Raw genomic sequence first — 26,416 nt, 5'->3', positions numbered from 1 at the left:
GAATCTAAAAATTTATAATTTGATGTAGTTGATATCAAATTTAATACCATCTGATGCAATTTAGTTCATATAAATTTCATTCAACGATGTAAAATGCTAAATAAATGTTAAAGTATCATAACACTATATAAATACTACTTAAATACAAAAAATTAAACTTTGTTCATAACAACAATCTTAGAAAAATAAAAAGTAATAACCAAATAATTAAACATCAAAATACAATATCTATGTCTATGTATGCCTCCGCACTTGAGTTTTTTGGTTTGAGTAATGGAATCTCATCCTCAAAATTTGAGTCCGACACTTGCTCACTGACCATATTCTTTCTCTTATAATTCCTCTTATCTTGAGGAATAACAACCTTTTTGTTGAGATTTTTTTCCAATATGTGTATTCAAATTGAGCTTCTTGGATGGTTCATCAACAAACGAAACTTATTTTTTCCCAATATGTATAAATGCTATTTTTTTCCTTTAATATTAGGACTATAATTTTTTGGACAAATAACATAAATTTCGACAGTTTGAAGTTTAATTACTAATAATCCTATTATTTTGGATAGTTATTGAAAATTCAATTTTGGGTCAGTCAAGATACATAATTAGCTCCTGATACATCCAACGAAGATGCATTTTTTTCTTTGTAAAGATATATAATTAACTCTCAATATATTTTTTTCAATTTTGGGTCTGTCGAGAGACATAATTACCTCCTAATACATCCAATGAAGATATATAGTTAGTTAAAATTTTTGTAATTACTTTTTAAGGGTGAAAATTTGTGTAAATATACTAAGTTAAGATGTATATTTATGTTATTTTTTTCTAATTTTTTTAATCATAAAAAGCAATTTTTATTATATTCCTTTTTTAAAAAAAGTCCGAAGTTATAATATTTTATTATATGACTATATATAAATTAATATTGACAAATTATGATTATCGACTGATCATACCATAAAATATGAAAATCAAACTTTAAACTATCGAAAATATATGAAAATCAAACTTTAAACTATCGAACATATCAAATTAATTTAGCATATACAATATTTTTAAAAATTAAATACCGAATTTACTAAATTAAAGTTTCAATTTCCAAATACCAAATCAAGACGCTAGTAAAGGACACTTACATTTTACAAGGTGGTTGTGTCACACCTTTGACATGGCATCACCATGACGTCAGAAAAGGCAAAATCGTTAAATAACGCAAAATTTTTTTTAAGACAGTAACTTTATTTCTCATTCAACGAAATTCTTTAATTTAATCATAATGACAAAAACACCCCCATGGGGCCACGTTGCTCAAGATTGGACTCACTTGGTATGGTAGCACATAGGGATGAACAACATCAAATAAAAAATTGAATCAAATCGCAAATTAAGTCAAACAAAAAATTTGACTAATAATTTAGTTTGACTTGATTTTGATAAAAAAGTAGACTATAATTTGTTTGGTTTAGTTTTAACTAAAAAAGTCAAATCAATTCGAACCAACTCGATATTAAGAAAATCTAATTTTACCGATTTGATTTTGTTTATAGATTTAAAAACCTGACACAAATAATTTGTTTGGTATTTAAAAAATCCGAACCAATCCTATCACGTACATCCCTATTAGCATAGATGCATGGTGTTTTTGTCATTAAGAACCCCAGGCCATGTTCACGTATAAGCAGTGAAGCATATAGCATAAACAAACATTGCACACAATTTAGTTTAATTGACCAGCGTAATCGGTTTGGTTACGTTAGTAGTCATATTGACTAAGATACATCCATTATTTGAAGTTATTAGGTGGAAATACATAATCCTGTTCAATATTAAAGAGAGATACATAATTAAATTATGTCTCATGCATGAAATTAATATTAATTATGTATCTCGAAATCAAAATTTATTATTGAGATACATTCATGTTTTAATCTATTTAGTCGGCATACATAATACAATAATTAAACTGAAAAGAGATACATAATCAAAATTATGTCTCATGCATGAAATAATGCCATTTATGTATCTCGATGATAAAAATATGTATCTGATGATTTTTTTTTTAATTTAATACATATGTATAATATCTTTTGGAGTATGTCTTTTTTGATTTTTTCAACAACTTTACGTTTTGAAGGATCAACCTTCCCTTTCAAAGAAGCAGAACTCCATTTTTCTTTGATTTAACCCCACCAATGACGACATTGGGAGTTGAATCGATTTTTGTCATTGATGGTGTTGGTGTGGTGATGTTAGTGGATTAATAATAAATCATTCTCTTGAAAAAGAAAGAAAGAAAGAAAAGCCAAGAAATTTCTCCAATAAATTTCAATGATAAATTCTTTGATTTAACACCATCAATGGTGGCATCAATGATAAATCATTTTCTGGAAAAGGAAGAAAGAAAAGTCAAGAAATTCCTTCCACAAATTTTAAACCTAAAGGAGAAATTGAAGATGAAAGAAGGAGCAATAAATAAGGAAAAGGCGGATCTTTAGGTGAGACAGAAGGGTGTTTTTTCCTCTTTTGTGATGTAAATGATATTTTAAGAGAGAGAAAGTAAATAAGGGATTTAAGTAATTATTTAAAAGGGTTGAGATTTTAAGTAGTTAGGATAAGTTAAGTTGTGCTATTAAGAAATTAATCTTATATTTATTTGTATTTGTAATTTTATTTATTCGTATTTGTCACGACCCAAATAGCCATGAGTGGCACCCACACTAATCTTTCTGTGGGAGAACCATCTAAACCCAATCATGATACCAAACGGTATCTAAGAAGGCTCAAACAGTCCACAAATTCACAAAAACAGCCCACACGAACAAGACATCAAATGGCAACAACAACAAAGACTAACTTAAGATACAAAAGGATAAATAATTTGACATAGAGAGAATATGTAAGATTAGAACTAGAGAGTATATTAAACTCTAAAACCCTTACAAACATGTAAACTAACACCAAGTTCTTACAAAGACACAAGAGAGTAGTCTACCACTCAAGCACCAATCCAAGCAAATACAATCACTAGTGAATCCACACTAGTTTCTTGTCTTAGTTTCGGTTGTCTCAAGTAGAGAGAGGACTTTGGTGTTTCAAGAACTTACAACAATAATCAACTAAGTAAATAAACCCTACAATATTCTATTTTTACTACATTACAATAATAGACAAATGACAAAAGAGCCCTTTAGTGAATATTTTTCAAAATGGGCGCCCATTGAGTGCACCATATGGGCGGCTTTGGGCCTCCTTCACACTTAGACTTGTGCACTGTCTCGGTTGCCTTTAATATACTCAAAAAATATTCATGATCACGATCATACTTGTATCATCCTCTCTATCTTGAAAGAAATTTTCCCACAAATTCACGACCGCACCTCGTTCAATTGGGCACTTCAAAGAAACCACTCAAAACAGTACGCAAAACACATAAGGAACCCGAGAGCTTAATAACACAATTCTCGGCCAATATCTTCATTTTGAACCTAAATTTCCTCTCCATGTTGAGCCTTGTCTTCAATCTCATCCGAAGCACATCCCACCTCTTTTCTTGGTGGTGGGTTCCTTACGGTTCCCCACGTCTTTCCCTCAACTTATCTTTCATCATATAAGCATCATTTTAGAATCCATGTCCCTCATGTTCCTTTCTACCATACTCCTCTAGATGGACATATCGATTTTGGGGAAGTGGATTTTCGGTTAAGAGAATTATTTTGGTAATGTGGAGCTTCGATTGTGGAGCTTGGATGGGAGGAAATTAGCTTCCAAGTCCTTCTTGTTGGACTTGATCAAATTGAGGGGGAAGTGACCTATTTAGGTCTCGGGTTGGAGGGCATTTGGTGGCTTGGCTTATGTCTATGTCACTTGGTGGTGGTCTTGGAGTATTGATCGTTTGAGGTAAAGTTTCGGAAGTAGAAACATGAGAGTTCCTTTGACTCTCCACTCAATCCAACTTCTCAAGTATAGTAGACATATTCGAGCTAATTTTTTTAAGGCCCGCATTCGCCTTAGCCATATCTCGAGAAATAACATCAAGGTAGGCCAAAATGGCTTCTATTATGGCCAAGAAGTTACCTACAAAATAAAAAAACACGTTAGTTGTACAAGGGGTGACGTGACAGCCTTTGATTGGTTGCGGATAGTGACATGGCAGCCTTGGAATGGATGAGGACTTTGAGAATTTTAGTGTTTGTCTAGCTTGTGGAAGAGCAAAATCGGTTTTGGAGGGAAGACAACAAGTTTTTGGAGCCTCTTTTCACATTCAAAAGGGTTGACTTGTCTTGCACCTTCTGGGCAAGACATCTTTTTGAAGGGTTGGTGGCTCTTTCCTCTTTTGTCACCCTTGGAAAAAGTTCTTTCTCTCTTTTGGCAATAAGCCTTTTTGAAAGCTATTTTATCCCTTACTTCTTTGGTATAGCTGTGGGACTTGTTTAAAGACAAACAAGAAACTTCACTTCTCTCCACTAGTCTTTAAGACCAAACACCACTATTAAAAGTTCTTCTTGCCACAAAACATGAAGATGGTTCAAGAATATTAAGAACCTTCAATAGAGATTTGAAGACCAAGGTTCAAATTGTACCTCCCAACAACAACAACCCCTCTTCAAACACAAATCCACAACAATAATGCCAACAATACACCTCTAAATCTCGGATTCCACAACAACAACACACAAAAAACGTCCAAAGTTTGGATCCACCAACCAACACCAATAATACTTCAGCCAATCCTTGAATCCACACAACAACTATATAAATAGGAGTTCAACGTGGATCTTGACTCTATTAGTATTAGGGAAGAAGAAACCAACACTAAGAACACTCAAAGCACATGAAGTCCTCCTAGATCTAGCATCCAAGTTTCGGCCAAGATAACAACTAGACATACTCTCGGCCAAGAACATAAGAAACAACTTCTACTTTTTTTTTTATTTTTTTTGACTAAGAAAGCCCAAGATTAGAAGTGTAGGAACACAACCAGCTTTGATTTGACATCAAATGATACCAAGCGGTATCTAAGAAGGCTCAAACAGTCCACAAATTTACAAAAACAACCCACACGAACAAGACATCAAACGGCAACAACAACAAAGACTAACCTAAGATACAAAGGAATAAATAACTTGACATAAAGAGAACATGTAAGATAACTAGAGAGTATATTAAACTCTAAAACCCCTACAAACATGTAAACTAACACCAAGTTCTTACAATGACACAAGAGAGGAGTCCACCACTCAAGCACCAATGTTTCCAAGAAAATACAATCACTAGTGAATCTACACTAGTTTCTTGTCCTAGTTTCGGTTGTCTCAAGTAGAGAGAGGACTTTGGTGTTTTAAAAGTGTTTCAAGAACTTACAACAATAATCAACTACGTATATAAATCCTACAATGTTCTATTTATACTACATTACAATAATAAACAAATGACAAAAAGGCCCTTTAGTGACTAGTCTTCAAAATGGGCGCCCATTGAGTGCACCATATGGGCGGCTTTGGGCCTCCTTCACACTTAGACTTGTGCACTATCTCGGTTGCCTTTAACATACTCAAAAAATATGCATGATCACAATCGTACTTGTATCAAATCATTACCCAATCACTTAGTCAATGTTAAAACGATATCATCATAAGACCACCTTAGAACAATAATTCAAAGCTAATCTTTAGTAATGCGGAAATCAAACAAACTACTTACTAAAATTTCCAAGACTCAAAATCATCGTACAAGAACTACTAACAAAGATCTTGTCTAAAGAGATATTCAAAAATAAAGTAAATAAAGAATGTTTCATTGCTCAAAAGATGGATAAGAACAAATAAGATGGCTCATGACAGTCTGGAGATGGAGTGCTCACCTTTGGATCAAGATCTACTATCAAACTCTGGAGGTGAGGTCATGTCTGAGCCTCTAGAACACTTTCTGCACTCAACAAAAGAAGAGTATAGGGTAGTATCAATATAAACCACTATGTACTGGTAGGTATCATAGGCCAACTCAATTTAATGGTATGTACACAACATAAATCAAATAACAAGTAGACAGACATTGTCACATAACAATTATTCAATGAATCAATAATACAACAACAGGTCAAATAGTGCTCACAAACAAGCCACATAACCATTAAGAATATCAATCATACTGTAAATATCCACAGAATCAACACAATATGTACATACGTGCTATGGGACTTATTTTTTCCCAAATAGTCATGACCTGCAGGGAACAATCTCTATTCATGTACCGTACCGACGTGGTACTTGATCCACCATAGACATATCCGTACCGTGTGGTATCCGATCCAACATATACATATCCGTACCGGTGTGGTACCCGATCCAATGTATACATATCCGTACCGGCGTGGTATCCGATCCAATATATACATATTCGTACCGGCGTGGTACCTGATCCAACGTAAATAAGAAATATCAATATCAAATTTACACCACCTCACAGCATACAATACGACGTACCAAGTTTACAAGTACATTTAAAATCATAAGACAATTCCAACAAGTAAATTTACAATAATCATTTATACATGCCTCAACAATCCAAACATCATCAATTTCAAGCACGTCCGAATACCAATCAAGAAGTATCAAATTTAGGAGCATACACATAATTAAATTGAGTCTAAACTCCAATTAAACCGTAACCTACCTCAACCAAAGAACCCGCATTTCACTAGTCCACAAATGTCTTACCCTTCCTCACTACATTCAACATCTGTTCAAATATATAATCTTCATAAGAGTATGAACTAGTATGTCAAATTTCAACTAAATAGATCATTATTCAATCCCCAAATTAATAAATTCCTACTCCAAAAATTCTAAATCCAAGCCCAAATATGTCAAAATAGTAGTTGTTAATATCATATATATATATATAAAGTTTCTACGAAAACTTAACCAAGACGAAATAGGAGTACAAAACTAAAAACCCAAGACTTATCTAGATTTAAGGCCTTTGATAAAATTCTTTAATATGCTAAACCCTTTGTCACATAAGTTTTATTCTTATATATAAGTAAAATATCGATTTGGCCCATTAATCACCAACTACACTACTATTTAAAATATTCTATAGTTCCTCGCATATTACTCGAAACCTCAAGAAAATAAACTAAATATGTATATTGACTGAAAAGTTCATTCCAGACCTATTGAAAATATTGTGACACTCAATGAGGTCGTCTCGGTCAAAGATTGGGCATTATCGGGTTTAACTTCCTCAACTCAATAACCCCGTTAATGACTTAAATTACTTCTGAACACCTCAAGAATATATACTGCTCATCCCGTGAGTCATAATTCATGTACACCAACTATGGGGAGAGCTAAATTAGGAAAGATGAGAAAATTTCACAAACGACCGGGAGGGTCGTTACAGTATTTGAATTTGTAGTTGACTGCATCATTTGTATTTTAAAGAACTATCCCCTGAACTATGACTAAATTTGCTACGGCACACTCCAACTTCACAGGGATCTTATTACCTGCTTGAACTCAATTTTAGTGTATTTTTGTCATCCTTTTTAGTTGATGTGTTATCTTTTTAGCTGACGTGATACTTTTTAAGTGAGTCTCATTTTTATATAATAAAGTTGTCATGTCAGCACAAAAGGGTGACAAAATATGCTAAAATTGAGTTTGGGGGAGGGAGGAGGGGGTAATAGGATCCATTTGAAGTTGGAGTGTGTTATAACAAGTTTGGTCACAGTTCGAGGGGGTATTGGATCTTATCTCTATTTTTAAACAAGTGAAAAAGAATTGTTATTTTTCTTTCTATGAACACTTGTGTTTATATTCATTGATATGAATTGTATTTTATTGATATAAATTGAACAATATAAATACAAATGATAAATTATACGAATACAAATTTACATTTACATCAAATGATACATGTTTATACAACTTGAACCATACATATACAAATGATACATGCTTATATATATACACAAATACAAATTATAAATTAGACATGTAAATACTAACACTACATTTGTATTAAATGGTACATTACATATTTGTATATTTTAGGCTCAAAATAATATAATTAATATATATATATATATACTTATTTGTACGCAAATATAAATGATAAATTATGCATATTCACAAATAAATTATTCAGATTCAAATAATAAATTTATTTAAAATATGTAGTTTGATACAAATAAACAAAAAATGTAAAAAAATATATAAAAATAAAATACAACAAAAAAATGAAATAAAAAATCTATATAAATAATAAAAAGGAAAAAAAAAGAATGAAACAATGAAGACAAAAAGAAAATACCAAAAGGTGCAAAGAAAAAATAAAATGTAAAAAAATGAAGGAGAAAACTAAACAAGAAAAAAAATACAAAAAAAATTGTAAAGATAAAAAAACATAGTAAAAAAAAATGAAAAATACGGAGGAAAAAACTGAAAAAGAAGAGAAGTAAAAATAGAAAAATATTTATTTTTACTCATTCAAATCTATTTTCAGTTTTGAAACTCATTAAAAAAGACTTGTTATTTTTAGAAATACAATCTTCAATTAATCTTTAATTAATTGGGTGAACGTTATATAATGACGCTGAAATTCTTTTGCTTTTTTAAACTCAAGTTATTTTCTAAAAATAAGATAATTAACTGTATTTGTACATGTATTTAATGTTGTCTTATGCATTAAATACATATACAAATTATTATTTCAGATAATTATGAAACTATTACTATGAAATGCTTAATTTTAAACTTAAATTTGCTACTTGTGAATTTTTAGTCAATCTTCAACAATCATCACAAAGTAGTACTAATATGTTCAAAACTCACATCTTGTTTCTTGACATGATCTCTAACCATCAAATACTTTATGTCGATGTGCTTATTTGGGTTGCCACTCTTATTATTCTTTGAAAAGAATACCGCAACTGAATTATCACAAGAAAATCTCAATGATCTTACAATAAAATTGACAACTTTAAGTCCTGAAGTAAAGTTCTTCAATCTAATGCTTGTGATGTAGCTTCATAGCATGCTATAAATTCAGCTTTCATTGTGGATGTTGTAACAATGGTTTGCTTAACACTTCTCTTGGACACAACATCTCTAACAAGAAGGAACATGTATCCAAAAATAGATTTATCACTGTCTTTGCATCCATTCAAATTGGAGTCTGAATATCCAATGACTTCCAATGAGTTAGAATATTTGTATGTAAGCTTAAGATCCTTGATTTCTTGTAAATATTTCAAAACATTTTTGCCAGCTTTCGAATGATCAAGATCATGGTTATTTTGATATCTGCCAAGCTTTTCTACTACAAAGGCAATATCAGGTCTAGTGCAGACCTGTGCATACATAAGCCTCCCAACAAGTGAAGCATATGAAATGTCTTTCATTTACTCTTGTTCTAATGCATCTTGTGGGCATAATGAGAATTTGTCATCTTTAATGATAGGTGTGGCTATAGGTAAATAATTTTTCATTTCGTATCTTTTCAATATTCTTCTAATGTAGGCTCTTTCAAATAATTCAAGCAATCATTGAGATCTATCTCTGTGAATCTCGATGTCAATGACAAATGAGGCTTAACCCATATCCTTTATTTTAAACTTTTGGATAAGAAACTGTTTCGTCTCATGCAACAAATCCAAATAATTTCTAGCAAGAAAAATGTCATCTATATATAAGACTCGAAAAATATATTTACTCCCACTTATCTTAAGGTATATACATTGATCAATAATGTTCTCCGTAAATCTAAATGAAGAAACAACATTATGAAATTTAATATACTATTGGCAGAAAGCCTGTTTTAGTCCATAAATAGATTTATTCGACTTGCAAATAAGGTGACTTTCATCATTATCATTAAATTCTTCAGGCTGACGCATGTATACTTCCTCTTCAAGATCTCTATTCAGAAAGGTAATTTTCATATTCATTTAATGCAACTCTAAATTAAAATGAGCTACTAATGCCATGATTATTCTTAATGAATCCTTCTTTGACACAGGAGAAAATATTTCATGGTAATCAATACCTTCTTTTTGTGTGAATCTTTGGCTACAAGTCTAGCTTTATATCGCTCAACATTACCAAATGAGTTCCTTTTGATTTTATAAACCCATTTAGATCCTATAGTAGAGACTCCTTTTGATAATTCAATGAGATTTCAGATTTTATTTTTAGCCATAGATGTTATCTCTTCTTTCATGGCATGATATCAAAGTGTGGAGTTTTCTTCACTTATGGCTTGTGAAAATGAACATAGATCATCTTTTAGTCTAATATTATAATCAAACTCTTAAAGATATACAACATAGTCATTAGAAATTATTGGTCTACGAACTCTTGAGGATTTTATTACTTCCACTTATTTAGGTGTTCTTTCAATAATGGGTTCAAATAAAATGAATTGTTCTTCACGTGGATCATCAAGTGATGATGAATCTTGAACTTGTTGCGTTTCAGGTAATTCATGATAATTTAACTGATCTGCATTTAAGTTTTCAGTATATAAAGGTATCATAAGTGGTTCTTTTATCTCTTTTAGTTCCATCACTTGAGTTGAACCACTCTCACTTACTTCATGTTCCTCAAAAAATTTAGCATTTCTTGCCTCAATAATTTTAGGAGAATGAGAAGGACGATAAAATTTGAATTCGTTAGAGTTAACCATATAGATTACAAAGAAACCGTTTACTGTTCGTTTATCCAACCTTTTTTAAATGTGAATTATAAATCCTTACTTCAGTTGGACATACCCAAACGTGCTTACATTCTCCACTTGACCCACATATCAAAATCAGATAATCCTTTGAGTGAAAATAAATAATATGATCATAAACACATATTCACTCAACTTAATAGTTATGCAAAAATCACCTTTATCAAGAACATATTAATACAAGAATCATGACGGCCAACTCTTAACCAAACCCTTTCTTTGATGTACAATATGTTCTAATTAAAGTATCGAACAACTTTATCAATGAGTTTAATATAAGTCATTTAGAGTCCAGCTTTGTTGGATCCAATGATCAATATATAAGTCATGAAAATCAAAATGTGCATGTTCATGGATAATGTATAGAAAAATTATTAGAGAACATAGCAAGATTACAATGAGTTAATAAGTCTCATACGGGTCATGTAATCCTTGAAAACATTAGCTAATAAACCTTTAGTCATAGGATCAACAATCATCAAAGTAGTACTAACATGTTCAAAACTCACATCTTGCTTCTTGACATGATCTCTAACCATTAAATACTTTATGTCAATGTGCTTACTTGGGCTACCACTCTTATTATTCTTTGAAGAGAATCTCGCAACTGAATTATCATAAAAAAATCTCAATGATCTTGCAATAGAATCGACAAATTTAAGTTCTGAAGTAAAGTTCTTCAATCATAACGCTTGTGATGTAGCTTCATAGCATGCTATAAATTCAGCTTTCATTGTGGATGTTTCAACAATGGTTTGTTTAACACTTCTCCAGGACACAACACCTCTAGCAATAAGGAAAATGTATCCAGAAATAGATTTACCAGAGTCTTGGCATCCATCCAAATTGGAGTTTGAATATCCAATGAGTCAGAATATCTGGATGTAAGCTTAAGATCCTCGGTTTCTTGTAAATATTTCAAAATCCTTTTGCCAGTTTTCGAATGATCAAGATCATATTTTGATACCTGCCAAGATTTTCTACTACAAAGACAATATCAGGTCTAGTGCAGACATGTGCATACATAAGCCTCTCAACAAGTGAAGCATATGAAATGTCTTTCATTTACTCTTGTTCCAATACATTTTGTGGGAATTGGTTTAATGAGAATTTGTCACCTTTAATGATAGGTGCTGCTATAGGTAAATAATTTTTTATTTCGTATCTTTTCTATATTCTTTTGATGTAGACTCTTTGAGATAGTTCAAGCAATCATTGAGATCTATCTCTGTGAATCTCGATGTCAATGACATATGAGGCTTCACCCATATCCTTCATTTCAAAATTCTGGATAAGAAATTGTTTCATCTCATGCAACAATCCCAAATAATTTCTAGCAAGAAAAATGTCATCTATGTATAAGATTCGGAAAATATATTTAATCCCAATTATCTTAAGGTATATACATTAATCAATAATGTTCTCCGTAAATCTGAATGAAGAAACAACATTATAAAATTTAATATACTTTTGGCGAAAAGCCTGTTTTAGTCCATAAATAGATTTATTCAACTTGCAACTAAGGTGACTTTCATCATTATCACTAAATCCTCAGGCTGACGCATGTATACTTTCTCTTCAAGATCTCTATTCAGAAAGATCATTTTCATATTTATTTAATGCAGCTCTAAATTAAAATGAGCTACTAATGCCATGATTATTCTTAATGAATCCTTCTTTGACACAGGAGAAATATTTCATGGTAATTAATACCTTCTTTTTTAGTGAATCTTTGGCTACAAATCTAGTTTTATATCGCTCAACATTATCAAATGAATTTCTTTTGATTTTATAAACCCATTTAGATCCTATAGTAGAGACTCCTTTTGGTAATTCAATGAGATTTCAGATTTTATTTTTAGCCATAGATGTTATCTCTTCTTTCATGGCATCATATCAAAGTGTGAAGTTTTCTTCACTCATGGCTTGTGAAAATGAACATGGATCATCTGTTAGTCTAATATCATAATCAGACTCTTAAAAGATATACAACATAGTCATTAGAAATTATTGATCTACGAACTCTTGAGGATCTTATTACTTTCACTTATTTAGGTATTCTTTCAATAATGGGTTCAGATAAAATAAATTGTTCTACACGTGGCTCATCAAGTGATGGTGAATCTTGAACTTGTTGCTTTTCAGGTAATTCATAAGAATTTACCATAAGTGGTTCTCTTATCGCTTTTAGTTCCATCACTTGAGTTGAACCACTCTCACTTACTTCATATTCCTAAAAAAATTTAGCATTTCTAGCCTCAATAATTTTAGGAGAATGAGAAGGACAATAAAATCTGAATCCAATAGAGTTAACCACATAGACTACAAAGAAATCGCTTACTATTCGTTCATCCAACCTTTTTAAAATGTGAATTATAAATCCTTACTTCAATTGGACATCCTCAAACGTGTAAGTGGCTTACACTAGATTTTCATTCTTTAAATAAATCAAAATGTGTCTTGAGAATAGTCTTGGATGAAACTCTATTTAAAATATACACAACATTTCTTAAGGCTTCACTCCATAAGGATAAAGATAAATTTGATCTGCTAATCATGCTTCTTATCATGTTCATTAATGTTCAATTCCTTCTTTCGATCATACCATTTTGTTTTGGTGTTCCTGACATGATATATTATGCAATTATACTTTCTTTTTCAAGAAACTCAATGAATAAACCTTTAACTTATCCCTTTAATGTGTACCTACCATAATATTCTCTACTCTTATCAGACCTTACAATTTTGATTCAAGCTCTAATTATATTTCTACTTCTGCTTTAAAAATTCTAAAAGCATCAATTGCTTCTGATTTATTAAACAAAAGGTAAAGAAACATATATCTTGAATAGTCATCAATAAATGAGATGAAATATCTTTCACCATTTAAGTAAGGAGTAAAAAAAAGCTCCACAAATATTTGTATGTATGACCTCAAGCAATTGAGAACTCCTTTTAGCACATTTAATGAATTTGTTGATCTGCTTACCTTTTATGCAGTCCACACAAGTTTCAAAGTCAGAAAAATCAAGAGCTCCAAGAATTCCATCATTAACTAACCTTTGGATTCTTTTAATAGAAATATGCTCAAATCTCTTGTGCCAAAGACTTGACGGGTTCTCATTGATAATACATCACTTAGTGTCAATTTTTGTATCATGTAAAGTTATGACATTACATTCAGTCATGGGGGCCAACTTAAAATTAAATAACTTTCCAAACACATTTTTAAAATCAATAACTTTATTGCCTTTCAAAAGTTTTATTGTAGACAAATGAAAATTGAAATCATAACTAGCTATCGATAATCTAGAAAGAGAAATTAAATTCCTAAAATACGATGGAACATAAGAAGTGCTTTCTAAATCTAATTGAAAATCATCTTTTAAAATAAGCCTATAAATCCCCACGCCTTTCACATGTGATGTGGTTCTATTGGCGGAATAAATATTTTATTCACTTTCCGTCGGCTTCCTTAGAGTTAAAAAATCCTGCATGATTTTGACAATATGAGTTGGGAAACCAGAATTGACCCACCGTGTATTATCATAAATTTCAATGAAATTAAATTCATAACATACAAAGGTAAGATTACCTTTCTTTCGGAGCCACTTCTTGTATTTCAGATAATCTTCTTTTAGTGTCCCTTCTTTCTGCAGAAACAACAAGTGTCTTTGTCAAGACTACCTTTCTTCTGCATAGAAATACTTTTACCCTTTATTATATTTTTCTTATAATGAGTTACTAAATTTGTACTTTCGGGTGTCTCATATTTCAACCTCTCCTTTTCTTGCACACACATAGTTAAGATTTTATTGATACACCATTCATCTTTATGTGTGCTGTAAGTTATCTTAAATGTATCATGTTCCATAGAAAGAGAGTTGAGAATAAAATGCACAAGAAATGATACAAACATATCAACCTCAATAGACTTTAGTTTAAAAATAATATCTCTTATCTTCATAATGTGCTCACGTACTGTACAACTTATATCAAATATCATACTTGAGAGCCTCTTCATAAGGGTGCAGGCCAACGTCTTGTCAGAGATTACGAATTGTTCGTCAATTGCTTTCATGTAAGCTTTGACATTGTTGTTATTAGGCATAGAAGTCCTAATGCTTTAACTTATATGAGCCTTTATGAATGTTTTGCGAAAATTTTGACTTTTTCAGAAGAGAGTCACTATTTAATTTTGAAAAGAAATTAAGAAACCTTTAGAGAGTTACTTCAAACGATTCAAAACAGGAAAATTGTTGTAAGTTAGAGATTCTAGATAAGCGGTTCCTATTAACGTTTTAGGAAGGTGTTAGGCACCTAAAACGTCCGCTAACTTGCTGTTATCCAGACTGTTTGAAAATCGTCTTTTGATTAACTTCGAAAAGATTAATTTGTTGAAATAGTGGTTTGATTTTTTCAAAAAAAAAAAAAGACGTGTAAAATAGATTTAGGCAACTTAGTAGGGATTTTAACTAAGTCTAAACAAAAATAATAAAAAAATAAACACATAAAAGGGGAAGAGAGGAGAAAGTAAAGGATTTAGGCCATTAGGCCCAAATCAACGAGACCTATCCTAGTCTAGTTGGGCTTCCAACCCATTTCACCTGTCCTAAACTATTTTTCGAGCCTTTGGCTCGAGTCTTGCTTCACCTGTATTAAATACAACTTTAGCTTCGAGGCCGAAATGAATGAATAAATAAATGACTAAATGAATAAATAAAAAGAAGACAATAATAAAAATTGAGACTTTTCAAGTTTTTTAGTGACCTCATCAATGGGTTTTGACCCATTTTCCTTCTTTGTCTATCTTCTAGCACCCGCACTCCATGTAGTGGACCTTGGGTTTAAACTTCGAACTTGACTCGAAGGGGTAAGCCTCATTTATCCATTACGAAATGCAGGAGGAGAGGAGTCCATTTGGACTCGAGATATTTTTTGCATACAAAGAAAAGATAAAGAAATTAATATATGTTCAAGGCATAAAAGTAACATATTTCAAAGTAAAAGAAACTATCAAGAACCAATTTTTGAATGACAAGAATAAGCATACTTGCACAAGAATGAGAGTCAACAAATAAAAAATACAAAGCAAAAGTTTCACAATTATATTATGCATGAGTCAAAAATATCCAAATAATTTTATTTAGCCGCAAAAGTTCAAACTTTCTTATCATTTTGAAAAAACAACATGCGAACAAAGAAGAATAAACATCTTGGATGAAAAATAAAGCTAGCACTTCATATCTTATATGAGGGTTTTGAAATCCATTAAAATAATTAGTAAGGAAATGATAAATTCTTGATTTAACTAATTACTATTTTTATTAAGGCGCAACAAATAATAATAACTATTCTTCCAACATAAAATAAACAATTTTACATGCTAAAAAAAAATATCTACCAACAATAAGTTTAAACAAGACATGGGTATTGTTTTTCAAGTAAGGATCTAAACTTTATCCAAAATAATCAAAGAATAAAGTAAAAAAACAGAAACAATCAATATTATCTATTCTTTTCAACATAAAGGAAATAACTTTACATGCTAAAAACAAATATATCTACCAACAATAAGTTTAAACAAGACATGAGTATCAGCTTTCAAGTAAAGATCTAAACTTTATTCAAATAATCAAAGAATAAGGTGAAAAGACAAAACATTCAACATTAACTATTCTTCTAAACATAAAGAAAATAACTTTACATACTAAAAATAAATGTATCCAACAACAATGAGTTTATAAAAAGCATCTTTTAGCAAAGATTGAAACTTTATCTAAAATAATCAAACAATAAAGTCAAAAAAAGGCACATACAACTATTGCTAGCTCATTTTTATATCATGAATATGAAAATAATTAGAATATCGATACCACAACGTCCTAGGGCCTTCAAGGCCATTTATAACATACAATCCCACCAAATAAAATTATATCTACGAACTACGAAGAAGAAAAAAGATGAAGAGAAAAACGATAATAAAAACTAAAATAATAAAAAAAGAAAAAAAATAAGGTGTGTTTACCTTTTGTGGGGCAGCAAAACGAGACTGCGAGCTTCGTTGGAATCAACCACCACCAAAAAACGTCGCCGGCAACTCAAAAATTTTGATTAGCCGATCAACTTTATGAAACAAAAATTTTTACTAAATAAAAATAACTATTTTTGCTCAAAAGGATTTTTTTCCCCTTTCTAGCCTTTTTTTTTCTTCCTTCTCCCTCCTCTCTCTACCAAAGTAGTGGTAGTATTTATAGGAGAGAATGAGGTATTTTTTTTCCTTTTCCACCAATGTGGGAGAAAAAACATTTAGGGGGGTTTTTGGAATGTAAAAATTAAAGATAAGGTGAGGTGGAAGATAATGTGGGGGGAAATAGTACAATGTAGTACAATCTTTGAATTTCAAAATTAGAAAAGGACAAAGTTGGGGGGAATAGTACAATTTGAATTTATTTTTTGGTGGGAATTGGGTAAAAGTTCTGAGAGTTCTTGAGAATTTTGGGGTTATTTAAAATATAACCCCAATTGAAATTTAAAATTTAGCCATATTTATTTATTTTGACCAAATTAAAAATTAATTGACCAATTACATTGCAATTATGACCAATTTTCAATTATGGTCAAATCTAATAGATTGGCTAAATTACATTAAAATTCGATAATAATTAATACTTTTTTTTTTAATCCCGAGCTTCTTGATTTAATAAAATGAATGCATATTTATCCAAATAAATTATTTTTGAGAATGAATTATATTTAAATTAAGATTTTAATCATTTGAATTTATTTTCAAGATAAGCTTTAATTAAATTCGATATTTTGTAAAATAAATATTTAAGTAATAAATTATATAATCTCGTATAACTGAACACGATAGTATATAATCGCTACTTAAAATGACAAAATCACATACGAAAAATATTTTAAGTTTTTTTTTTTAATTTGGATGAAATAATTATTTTGGTTTATTAAAAACTGAAGAAACTCAGGATTAAATTTAGTCGTGGAGGGCAAAAATTAGGTGTCAATAATGAACATTAAGTTCAAGCGATTAGATCACTCCCACCGCTCATAAAAATTCTTAGCCTCTGGTGTACTTAATTTCACGGGCTTAGATGGTTTGTCCACACGAAGTGTCAGATTCAGATTAGAACACCCTAAAGTGAGAAGAATTTTCGCCTTCCATTCAGTAAAGTTATCATCAAGCAACATTGAAATTCGAGCATTTTCGTTAAATAAAGCAGTAGAAAAAGCTATTTTAACTTTAAATTAAGGATACACATACATAAGCTATGAAATACATAAACATAAAATAAATTGTGTAAATACTGATTCTTAAGTAAATTCTAAACCTTCCTGTGGCTAGAGGTTGCATTCATGCATAGAATTACTTAACTTCATTAGACTAGTAAATCGAATAAAACTTGAAAATAATCCATACATGTGGGCATAGGATAACTTTTAAATCGAAAGGTTTACTATCTATTCCAATTAATCTAATCAAACTAGTTACCTCTCTGTGGGGCAAGGTTACTATTTTGATAAGATAATAGGACTTTATTAGATGTTATTATTATATTTAAATTACTTAACTTTATGCGATTAAAGAACTTATTTTCTATATATCATATGCTCGGAATGTTGTGGCTAACCCAAACATATGATAAAAAGAACTCAGAATGACATCTCACAATAGTTAATTTTAATAATTAACCTAAACAAAGTGTTAATTCTTAAAATGCTAAAACGGATTGAATAGGCAGAGCCTACATAAAAGAAATCCGTTGTATAAAATATCTTTTACTAATCGGTGAAAAAGCATACAACAAAGAAATAGGTTGAGCCTATATATTCTTCGTTAAAACGGTAATTCTTTAACCATAGTGATAATAGGTTGCATACGATAAGGGAATAGGCTGAATCTACATATCTCCCATTCATATTTCTTTGTTTATAATTCTTACTATAAGAATCTCAAACAATGATAAAACTTTAAACATGTTTCTCACTAAAAAAATAACAATTACAACAAAATAAGTAATTAAACTTTCATTTTTAATTTCAATGAAATCACAAAACGGCAAAAATTGCTTAAAGATTTCAAATATTATTAGTAGGTTGTCTTTTACCCTTTAGACAACTATATTCATCACTACATGATGACTTTAATGGTTAAGAACAATAAGAAAAATAAATAAATTTTAGGACAAACAATATCTCCTTCACAAGATCGAGTAATAGTTATTGAAAAGATATTAGACTTCATATGTCCATGGTATTAATAGTTTATTACCCATCTCAACACCAAACAATACGGCTAAAGATGGCTCTGATACCACATGTTGAATTTCAACACATACACAAAGCAAATGCACAGCGAAAAAATAAATAGAAACGTACCTTCAACCATTTTTGTTCAAGTGTTGTGAAGAATTATCTTTGTCACAAACTTTAATAAGAAAAGAGGGAAGGGGTCTAAGAATCTTCTAGCCTATGTCTATTAAATGTATGTCAGACTGATGGAATCACCGATATATTTATAGGTAGACTAGGGACTTTTAAGGAAATAACTTTAACCCTAGGTATTTTCATAGTTATTTCTTGTCATCAAAGAAATACCATATATGCATAACTTGGAGGAAAAGTAAAAACTAATTTATTACTTTATTTGAAAGATGGGGTAAAATTTTTATCAAAAATATATGATTTATTAATACGTAATATTGTTACACCCCGCCCTTCTACATGGATTCGCTTTTGGTTATATTCCAAATTTTTCGAAAAATAACTCTTTTATTAAAATTAAATTTAAATAAAATATAAAGAGAATTATTTAAGAGTCTGGAGCCAAAAAGATCATTTTTCTGAAGTAAAATACCTAATAAGACACTTGATTTTTAAAAATACAAAAGGAGACAAAACGTTGGGCATGGAGCAACTTGCTATTTCATTAATAAAAGCAAGTCCCTCCATGCCCAACATTTTATCTCCTTTATAATTTGAAAAATCATGTGTCCTATTCAATATTATACCTCAAAAAAAATAATTAAAAAAATGGCCATTTTGGCTCCGAACTTACATTATTTAATTTCCTTTATCTTATTCTATGAAATTAGGTTGATGTCCAATCACACTTGATTATCTTATAGTAGAAATTAGGCGAATTAGCATCACCATTTTATTGGTTTTTAGTCATCGTGTTGCATGTGTTCCACTACTATTTGGGAAAAAGAAAAAGACTTCCATGAAGGTTATGTTTGGTAGGAGGAAAATATTTTCAGCATAACTATACAACATAGCACAAAAATAAAAAAATAAAAACCGACGTACTTTCGTCTATCTTTAAAATTTCTATCAATGGAATTGATTTAGGTTTTTAATTAAAAATCATGCCAAATATTAAATGGTTGCTAAGTGAATGAAAAGAAGAAAAGATAATATAATCTATGATCTACAAAAAAAAAAAAAACACGAATTTTCTATGGAAATTTATTAGGGGCGCCTTATACTTTTCGTTTTGTTGGGAAAGAGTTATTCCGAAATTAGTTATCTCACAATACATATAGGATAATTTATTTCATCACTAAGATGTAAATGGTGGGATAACTAATACCTGGCTAACTAATAACTCCAACGAAATACGGGATAAAATAATCCTATATTTATCCCAGGACTATTATCACTTATATCTCACACCAAACGACCCCTAGTAAAGATGCATACAGTGAAGGTGAGTTTTGACTCTTGACGTAATTGATAAAATGTGATCAGAAGATCACATCTCACATATTCAGTTCGTAAAAATAATCTTTTATAAAAATATAGAATAATTGTGTACAGTAAATCTTGTAATCTAATCTTTTTTTAAATCGTCTTATAGAGAAAGCTTAATATATTGCCCTAAAAGAAGCATACAATATGCTTTTATAATTCAAAACTTTACGAAAACCACAAAATTTACTTGAGGGTAAGAGTGGGCATTCGGTTTGTTCAGTTTGATTGTTGAATATCGGTTCGGTTTTTCAAAATTCGGATTGACGAAAATGAAAACCATAACCAAACCAAAATTATTTCGGTTTGGTTATTTCAAATTTTTATTTCGGTTTTAAAGATTAAAGTAGTGAGCATGTAAAATTGGTGATTTTTCTAGAAAAATAATCTTTTTTTCAGACCTATTTTTCATTCCCAAATATAATTAAATGAAAATATAATTAATTCAACATGCATGAAATAACCATAAATATCGACCTTGCTGAGTCATCGTCGTTGGCGTGACGACAGTGACCGCACTCGGCAGCGACTGCCAACGGCAATGACGAACTGAGCAAACGAATATCGTTGGCGATGTTGAAATTTCAAATGAATTGATGAACTGAGGATGGTTGAGCGCTGCTGCAGCCTTCACGTTAATGTTAGGGTCTAATCCACCCAAATTTGATCCAATCAGACCTTTTTTGCCTACGTGGCACTCCGTGTATTGTCCACACAATGGGGACACGTTAGGCACAATTTTTTGAATAAATAACGAATGAAAACGTGTCAAGTGGCACTGAGGGCGCAAATTTTTTTTAATAAAATAAAACTTTTTTAAAAAAAGGCTACCAACCATCCCCCCCCCTCACCCCAACCCCCCCCCCCCCCCCTCTTCATTTTCTTTCCCACTCTTCTTCCTTATTTTTTTTTTCTTAAACTTAATTTACCTTTCATTTTTTCTATTTTTTCTCCTTTTTTGTTCTTAGTTTTGAATTTATCTTTGAATTTGATTTGAATTTTTTGGTTGTTAGTTCAATCTTATTCTTAATTCTTTTCCGCCATTAGTTTGCTGGAAAAAATGAAACTTTGCAGGAAAAATGAAACTTTTGTCGGAAAAAATGAAACTTCTTCATCTTCTTTCCCACTCTTTTTTCTGATTTTTTTTTTCTTAAACTTAATTTACCTCCCATTTTTTTTACTTTTTCTCCTTTTTTGTTCTTAGTTTTAAATTTATCTTTGAATTTGATTTGAATTTTTTTGTTCTTAGTTCAATCTTATTCTTAATTCTTTTCCGCCATTAGTTTGCCGGAAAAAATGAAACTTTACCGAAAAAATAAAATTTTGCCGGAAAAAATGAAACTTTACCCGAAAAATAAAACTTTTCCGGAAACATAAAAATTCATTTTTTCTACAAATCAATAAAAATATAAATTTAATTCAACAAAATTATAAAGAGAAGGAGGGTGGGGGGCAGGGGTAGGGGGTGTTTAGTTCTTACTGAAGAAGAGGGGTAGGTGGGAGGCAGGGGGTTTATTTTTTTAAAAAAGTTATAATTTTTTTTAATTATAATTTAATTAGTTATGGAATATTTTTTAATTAATTTTGAATTCAATGTCAAGTGTCATCGTTCAATTCGTCGTTTGTGCCACGTCACGCGAGTGTAATACACTCTTCATATACCTTTTGCTGATAGTGAAAAAAATACCTAATTAGATCAAAATTCAGGTGGGTTAGGGGTTTGATAGGTATATGTCTTAATTGGGGGGTTTAAGTAAATTTTTGGGATAAATGTGAGAACCTGTCGATGACTTAAACCAAAAAAAATAAGTGGAAGCAATAGTACACATTGGACCATGTCAAATTTCTTGAGTGTGGGGGCAATAAAGATTGAGAATGTTTTCAATTTAAAACACATGCATGCCATGCCTTCACTATGTCTTTTGTGCAGGGGGAATATGCAATTATGAAAAATGTTTGGTGGATGGAGTTATAAGACAACAATCTCCTTTCCTCTCGGAAAAAAAAGAAAGTTTGATGCACTAAAATTTTTATTATGTATAGGTTCTGAGAAAGAATCCACTACAAAGGTGTATTGTATGCAATTTTACCTTACATTTTTTCCAGAGGTTGTTTTCAAAGCTTAGGCCTGTAACCTCCTAATCATATGGCAACAATTTTATCAGTTACTCCAAGACTCCCCTTCTATCTCCCCCCCCACCCCCTCCTCCCCTCTCCCTCTCTCTCTCTCTATATATGTATATACTAGATTATGTTACTTTTTTATCCCAATTTACGTGTAGAAATAAAATTTTGAAAGTCAATTAAACTATTTGTATAATTTTTAAATATTTTCAATTATTAATTACTAATTTATAGTACTTTTACATAGTTTTCAAATATTATATGTTATTCTTTTTGTCTCAATTTATGTGGCACTGATGAAATATAATATTTGAGAAGATCAATCAAATTTATTATACAGTTTTAGAAATTTTAAGTTGTTAATTATTATAAGTTATACAGCTTTCTACTTCATAATTTTTAAGTAATATATATTACTCCCCCTATTCCAATTTATATGACATTGATAGAATTAAAAAATAAATAACTTTTTTTATACATCTTTCAAATATTTTAATCTAATAATTATTGTAATTTGTATTACTTTCACGAAATTTTTAAATAATATGTCCTGATTTATGTAGCACCGATAGAATTTCAAGTCAACTAGAATTTTATTTGTATCTCCGAATAATTTAATTATTAATTATTATAATTTATAATACTTTTGTGCAATTTTTAAATATGTAATAAATTAAAAATAAAAATAAAATGTTTAAATTAAAATAAATATAAAATTATAAAAATACTCTCGATCAAAAGCAGGTAGCTGGAAGCATATATGACAACCGCCAGCTACCTGCCACTCACGCTTATTAATAATAGTAATATAAATTAAGTGGTGTTTTTGCTACTAAGAATTTTTTTTTACTTAGTATTTTATAAGTAAATAAAAATATTGTGTCAAAAGTATTCATATGTAATTTAGATAAGCACAATATCGATAGATGTTTTAGACATGATTCAATTGAGCTTTAAAAAGAAGGGTAGTACGTATTTAAAGTTGAAAAGAAAAATATAAATATTAAAATTGTGTTTGGACATGAAAATGAAACTGAAGTTTTAAAAGAAGAAGAAGGAGGAGGAGACGAAGAAGAATTGAAAAACTCTTAAAATGTCTTTTAAACTCCAAACTCTACATTTCGAGGTTGTAGTTGAAATAATTGCCAATTTAATAAATAAATACTTATTTGAAATAATCTTCAAATATATTTTAAAATTCATTTAACCAAATTCAAATTAATCTTAATAAACTACAACAATGTTTTCAGAATATTTTCATAAGTGAAGTCTAAAGAGAGCAAGCGTACGTAGTTCATACCACTATCTCAACGGTGAGATAGAGGGAATGTTTTCGATAGACCTCCGACTCAAGGCAAAAATGATCTAGAAAAGAAATAGTAAAGGAATAAGAAACAATAGATATTAACACATCAAATGACAACATAAACACGACTATCACCGAGTAATACGATAAATGATAACACACTTTGAAATAAGACTAGCACTATGACTACTAGCACGGATAACAAAACAAAGACCTCTTACCTACTAGTAATAAGGGCACACTTCTTCCTATTGTTTTTCGGATACACTTAATATTTTCTTTTTAAACAAGAACTTCAACCTCAAGTTCAAACAACTTATGAATCAAAGAAATTCAAACTATTTTATCAAAAATAGTGAAATCAAATATTTAGAAAGAGATGAAATTAAGTATTCAAGTCCACCGAATTCACGGTGTGTTCTTAAGAAAATTACTTCTCTCAAGTACCCGAGGTTATGGGATATATCTTCCCAAGATAAAATGAATCACTTCAGCAAATAGTGGTACCTCAAATTTGCTGAATTATGAACACACTCAACGAGTTTGCAAATCACACTTGAGTTTTTGAAAGAAGAAGAGTTTTTCACTTCAAAATTTCGTACCAAAACTTGAGGAAAAAACAAATATTTATAGTCAAAATGTGTTGCTTCAGAAAGGAAGCAATGATTCATATCAATCTACAACTTTTTGAAACGACGCCCACCTGCAAACGCTATCTGCGATCTGATACGATAATAACAAGAAAAGTACGAAATATACTCCAAATCAGTCCACAATCTTAAGGATCTGAGGACCAAGATGAAGACCACTCTTGGATTCACTATCAACAAGAAGAATACAAGATACAATGGTGTATATAACACCAAAAATAGCTACAAAACCTGAGGAACAAGATGAATAACAATAAAGCAAGTTTCGAATTCAATAAAGGACCCAAAATAGTCCACTACACAAGATAACAACAATAAAAGTAAAGGATAGATAGTGAGACCAAGATTATTACAAGATTAAGAACTAAAGAGTGTATTAAACTCAAAAATCTCTAATGAATGTAATAATCAAAACCACACTCTTACGGTGACCGCCAAGGGAATCAACTCAGCTCAAGATCCACCGTTTCTAAGCAAAGATCAATACTAGCTTTTCCAAGCCCTAACTAAGACTAAGTGTTTTACTCTCAAGAGAGAGGATTTTTAATATTTCAATCTTTCATCTTTCATAAACTAATGAGAGAAGACCTATAAAGTTCTACTTATAGTATATTACAAAAGAAGGCAAAAAAGACTACACTACCCTTAATGACCAAGGGTGGCCTTGGTGTGTTGGAAAATAATATGAATTGTCCAAAATACCCTTAAGGCTATGTGACCAAAATGCCCTTAATAAAGGGAACCAAAATTGTGAATCAACAAATGTGGTCCAAACCCGAGAGTCCTTAAGTCTTCAAGGCTCCAAGCAATCTTTAACACTCGGGTTTGATCAATGGTAGGCTCAAAACGTCCCCTCCAAGTACGATCTCGTGCCCTCCATGCGACCAAAGCTTGATTCTTCACATAGTGACTTTGAATGATGTCGTCGAAAGCTAAAGTTGCCATTATTCTTGTATCATCCTCTCCTTCTTAAAAAGGATTCGACCTCGAATCCAAACCTTGCGAAACCAAAGAGAGGGGAAACAAATACAAATTCCTCATGGCATGAGGGTTAGAGTTAGCACAAAAAATCATCTTAACATGCCAAGGTTGCACATATTTGCAATATAACCAAGGATCCTTTGAATTAAATATTAAAAGCTCAATAAAAGGTGCACAAAGAAGTTGGTTACAGGAATCACCAAGAGATAAAGAAACTACATAGGTCCTAATGGCATCAAATAATCCACAAGGTAGAACTTCCTTCATCTTATGAGCCATAAGACACCATTGCTTCTTTATCTCGTTAAAAGACCACACCAAGGGGGGGGGGTCGATTGGTTCTAAAGCCCATAAAATCCATATAGCATTATCACGCACACACATGGATAGACCAACAAACTTTCTATCTCGACATAAAACAAATCCCAAACTAGCATGGATGTCATCATAGGCAAAGAGTTAGTATAGAAAAGAATCACGTGCAAAGGCATTCACGGGTGAAAAATAAGCATTTAAACACATACACATTCTTTCCTTCAAATAACTAGACAACTTGGCATCCACAAGTTGGAATTCATGCAATTTAGGCACAAGTGTGTCAAACAAGGATGCACATTTAGGAACATTACCTCAAGAAGTCAATGACACATTTGCCCTTGGGTTTTCAAGAAGGACTACACATTTCTTACCCTTAAAAGTACTCTCATATTTCAAAAAGAGATTTTCATCTTTAGGAGAAATATTGTCACACCATAGCAGGTTAGCATATCGGCTATAGCTTTCAAGGCAAGCTACCCCACCATTCTCACCACTAGGTTCATTAGGAGTGTTTAAATAATCATCAA

The 26,416-nt window shown here is 30.9% G+C and overlaps 1 protein-coding gene across 1 annotated transcript; it reads right to left on the bottom strand.

Annotated features, from left to right (window-relative positions):
* Window positions 1-9,009: 9,009 nt before the first annotated feature.
* Window positions 9,010-9,408, bottom strand: LOC124887180 (secreted RxLR effector protein 161-like). The gene has a single exon (XM_047396367.1). It carries the CDS (start codon window positions 9,406-9,408, stop codon window positions 9,010-9,012), a length of 399 nt encoding a protein of 132 aa, XP_047252323.1.
* Window positions 9,409-26,416: the final 17,008 nt, after the last annotated feature.

Source organism: Capsicum annuum, chromosome 9, assembly GCF_002878395.1.
Source record: "Capsicum annuum cultivar UCD-10X-F1 chromosome 9, UCD10Xv1.1, whole genome shotgun sequence".
NCBI lineage: Eukaryota > Viridiplantae > Streptophyta > Magnoliopsida > Solanales > Solanaceae > Capsicum > Capsicum annuum.
This window is presented reverse-complemented; position numbering and strand designations above follow the sequence as displayed.

What these genes read in the sequence shown, in the direction of transcription:
- LOC124887180 (XM_047396367.1), bottom strand. Translation starts at nt 9,408, where the DNA reads ATGAAAGACATTTCATATGCTTCACTTGTTGGGAGGCTTATGTATGCA.